This window comes from Bactrocera latifrons, unplaced genomic scaffold, assembly GCF_001853355.1.
Source record: "Bactrocera latifrons isolate USDA-ARS-PBARC rearing strain unplaced genomic scaffold, ASM185335v1 scaffold_904, whole genome shotgun sequence".
NCBI classification, from domain to species: Eukaryota; Metazoa; Arthropoda; class Insecta; order Diptera; family Tephritidae; genus Bactrocera; species Bactrocera latifrons.
In genome coordinates this window covers 2,012-6,251 of record NW_017537606.1, presented here as the reverse complement: position 1 = coordinate 6,251, position 4,240 = coordinate 2,012, and the positions used below count along the sequence as shown (strand labels likewise).

Sequence of the window (4,240 nt, the reverse complement as noted above, 5' to 3'; positions counted from 1 at the left end):
CATGTACCAAATATGGGTGAAATCGGTTCACAACCACGCCTGAATTCTCGATTATCACTTTATCATGCGAGAGTATAAAATGTTCGGTGACACCCGAACTTAGCCCTTCCTTACTTGTTAACACTGAGTTAAGCTTTAGAAGAGATGTTACGGAAAAATTAGAAGTATGTAAGACTACTAATGTTCTGAAATACCGGCGACACATAACCTCAGTTTGTATGAAGAACTGACCGCAATTCAGAATTTTTGAGGCCACGGTTTTCCAGTATTTTAATAAAATTTAAGAACCACGGAAAATAATAAATTCATTTAGTACTTCTTATTATTTTCTTCTTTTGGAAAATAAAATTATGAAGTTGAAATACCTTATATGAACATTCTGTTGTAATCAAATACAAACAAAAAGCAAAACAAAAGAGGCAAAATGCTCAAATACTTTCAATTGCTATTTTCAGCTAGATAAAGTTGAGCACGGAAATGGTTTACATAACTGTATGTTGGCTTATATTTGTGATAGTTTTAAAAAGTGCATAATAAGAGATTTTGATAATAGAGAATCACAAAACAAAATTAGTAAAAATTATAAAATTAACAGATCTATACTTTGCAAACTTATTGAAAAACTTAACAGAGAAAACTAACTCTGTGATATGCAGTTGTGTAGAATTTTCAACCAAAAAAAAAAAATTGTTAGCCACATCGAACGAGGTTGTAAATACTCTCATTTTGAACGTTGATGCAAGTATAGTGCGAAGACGACTAATTGAAAACGATATAAATATGTTATGAAGCAGTGAAAAAACATATGAAAAAGGTGCAACCGCATAAATAATCATATAGGGTTTTCACAAAAGTATCCGATAATTCTGCCGGAACGTGTACACTGTACAGTTCGAAGTCATAAAGGTAAACTTCTCGATCCATGGAATTGTAAGACAAGTTTAAAATATGGTTTGCACTTATTTTTCCAGAAGAGGTGTTGGTCTTAAAAAAAAAAAAAAATAAGATAAAGATAAAAAATTTTCTTAGGGAAACATGCATTTCAGGTTTTCGATTGCGTTCCAGTCCAGCGATTGAGCTGTTCAGATTGTTTCGGGTACACGCTTCCGCAACCACAAATAACTTCATAACAGTTAAAAAAATTGGCATGTAGAAATATTCCGCAAACCACAATCGACAAATTAATAGCATCAATGTCCCGTAGATATGTTATAAAAGCTAAAGGTTATTGTACAAAATATTAATTTGTTGCCTTAGTTTTGCACACTGAAAGCGGAATATGGTAACGGTTTTGCAAATATCTATCAAAAACCCGATATAGAACACTTAGAATTCATCAGGTACCAAACCTTGAATGGCTGTCTACAAAAAGCTAGATTTTTAATTTTTTACTAATTTACATATTAAATATTAATATTCTCAATTTCGAAAAACACACAGTTTGACTACGAAAAGAGGAGAAATTTTTTTCGTTCTTTTAGACTAAACCGTTGACCTTTTTTATAACTCGTCATCTCTCATAGCAGTTTATATTGTATAATGAAAAATTTTAACTTTATTTAAGGAGTTTCCTTAAATAAGGAGTTTCTATTACTGCTACTAAAGTAGAGCCAATTGTACTTAATTTTAAAAAATTTGATTTCGAGATCTTCCTTTAAATATGTGGGAAAATAATTATAAAAACTGTTATCATTCAAAAATGATAAGAAATAAATGAATTTGATTGTAAGTGGGAATAAAAATTATGCATATTATATAGTATAATTTTATAAAGTTGTTGTGAGGAAGAATTTTTTACTTCTTAATGCCGTTTTACAGTCCATACTTAAAGGCCTAACTATAATGTGCATAAGCTAGCTTAAGCCAGCGTAAGCAACTGTCCGAATACACACAAATTGTATGTTGCAACTATAATGTACTTTACATCAAGTTTCGTTCAGTTTTTTCAAATGTCATTTGCTTAAGGAAAACTGGTTGCATTTTCCGTACGTCTGTTTTCGCTTTTTGTCAACTGATACATCATTTTGAATTTGAAAATGAAAAGGACGAAGAGTTTTTTGTCAACAAGTAAAATCATATGGAGGACGACGAATGCCTTATCCAGAATTTAATAGATAATATTGAAAAAAAAAAAAGAAATGTTTGTACGACAAACGAGATGCTTTTTATTTCCATCGTACAAACAAAGAAAAGGCAATGGAAAGCAATTGAAGAAATATGCGGTAAAAGTGGTAGGTATTAACACTGTTATAGGAATATATATTTTTGCATTATATACTTTGTATGTTTGTTTCAATTAAAAGATCAAGAATGCAGACATAGATGGAAGCTACTCCGGGAGCGCTTCTGCAAGAAGATAAAAAGATTAGAAGCGCCATCAGGAGCGGAATGAGCTACTTAGATGAATGGCGTTTTTTAAAACCTATGATGTTTTTGAAAGACTCCGTCACACCGCTTTGGTAGGTATTTTGTATAAATTTTAATTTTTTTAAATATAACTCGGGATAATGCAGAAGCAAATACAGACTCGGTCTTGGAGTCATCGATGAGTGATAGTTGTAAGGAAATTTCATCGCCACCTCCAAAAAAAGTCTCTGCCTAGAAAGTCTCTACCAAAAATTCGGCGCAACAATGGAAAATTTAGAAAAGCAAATGACGGCGCCGGCTGAAAGATGTGAAACTAACGAAGCCTTTATGACGACGGTTTTGTGTCTGATGAAAGACCTGTCAGTATCAGTTAAAGACGGTTTCCAAGAGAAAATGATATTGGAGTTATATCGATTACGTCGAGAAAATAGGCAGACATGAAATTGAAAACGACAAGAATTCAACCTAATTTCCTTATTTTATTTTCATTTTTTTTTTAAACGCTTGAAGCATTGATTTTTTTAGTTGTAGTTTTAGTATATATATTTATATTTATTATAACAAAGATGCATAAAATGCTTCAAATTACTGTACCTGAACTACCTGAATTATTTTAGTTTGAATTTTTAATAAAAAACAATCGAATGAAATATATGAAATCCCATTTAGTTTTATTAAAAAAGAAATAAACAAGTTCGAAATGATGTTAGATATATAAATTTAAAATATGTTTTAAAAAGTGTTAAAAAGTGTTTAAAAAAAACTGCATAAGTCTTCCACCGTAATGATGCAAATTGGAAGATTGCATAATCGATAGGATATTACTTTCAACTTCTCTGCGCCATAAACCGTCATGAAATTCACCATTAAAGTCCTCCCAATCAGCATAGTTCCTAGCAATATACGAAGATGAATTTTCATTATTAAACATAATAAAATTATGTAAGGCAACGCACGCCAAAACAATTTTTTCTGCATTTTCCGGAAATAAATGTAATGTTGTTAGTAAAACTCGCCAACGCGCTACTAGTATTCCAAAAGAATTTTCAATTGTGCGACGAACTCTTGATAACTTTTTATTAAAAAACTCTTTTTCATTTGGTAGTATTCCCCCAGGGTATGGGCGCATTAAATTTATCTCTAAAGGAAAGGCAGCTTCGCCAACGAAGAAGTATGGAGTTTTTAGTTGCGTATTTGGTAAGTCTTTCGGTGGAGGGATGGGAAGTTTGTGATTTAGCAACCTCTTTCCCAATCGACTCACCTGAAAAATGAGAAACAATAATATTAATTTAAAAAAAAAAAAACGAATACACAAATATAAAAGTCCTTACCACCATCACTTGACTTCCACATGCACCAATATCTATGTAAGTAAACCGGTATCGTGCATCACATGCTGCTAACAACACATTAGAAAAAAAATTTTTTGGAGTAGAAAAATTTACTACCGCTTTTAGGTGGGCATCGAATAGAGATATGCTTCCCATCAATAGATCCAACACAGTTGGGCATATTCCACAGTTCCCAGAAATCTTGAGAAATTTGCTTGAAATCCTCTTCATTAGGCTCAGATACATAAACAGCGCCTAACTTCGTCCAAAGGACTTCAGCTATCTCTAGAATAATACCCCTAACCGTTTCCTTCCCCAGTTGAAATGACCATGCCAACGATTGAAACGAAGTTCCTTGTGATAAATATCTTTAAGAAAAAGAAAAAAGAATAAGACATAATAAAAATTTATTAAAATGAACAAACTTACTGTAATATCAAAGCTAATCGACATTCCGGATGCACAGGCTCCCTCAACGAATTCTTTTTTAAAAAGGGCTCAACAAGAGTAAGCAAAAGTCCATATACTTGTGGCGTCATTCG

At 32.1% G+C, this 4,240-nt stretch overlaps 1 protein-coding gene across 1 annotated transcript; it reads right to left on the bottom strand.

Moving 5' to 3' along the window:
- Positions 1-3,072: 3,072 nt before the first annotated feature.
- Positions 3,073-4,237, bottom strand: LOC108977521. Its single transcript, XM_018947234.1, has 4 exons — positions 4,128-4,237; positions 3,816-4,066; positions 3,699-3,763; positions 3,073-3,628 (listed from the first exon to the last, which is right to left on the bottom strand). Exons 1-4 carry the CDS (start codon positions 4,235-4,237, stop codon positions 3,110-3,112), a joined length of 945 nt encoding a protein of 314 aa, XP_018802779.1. The 3' UTR covers positions 3,073-3,109.
- Between the last annotated feature and the right edge of the window lie 3 nt (positions 4,238-4,240).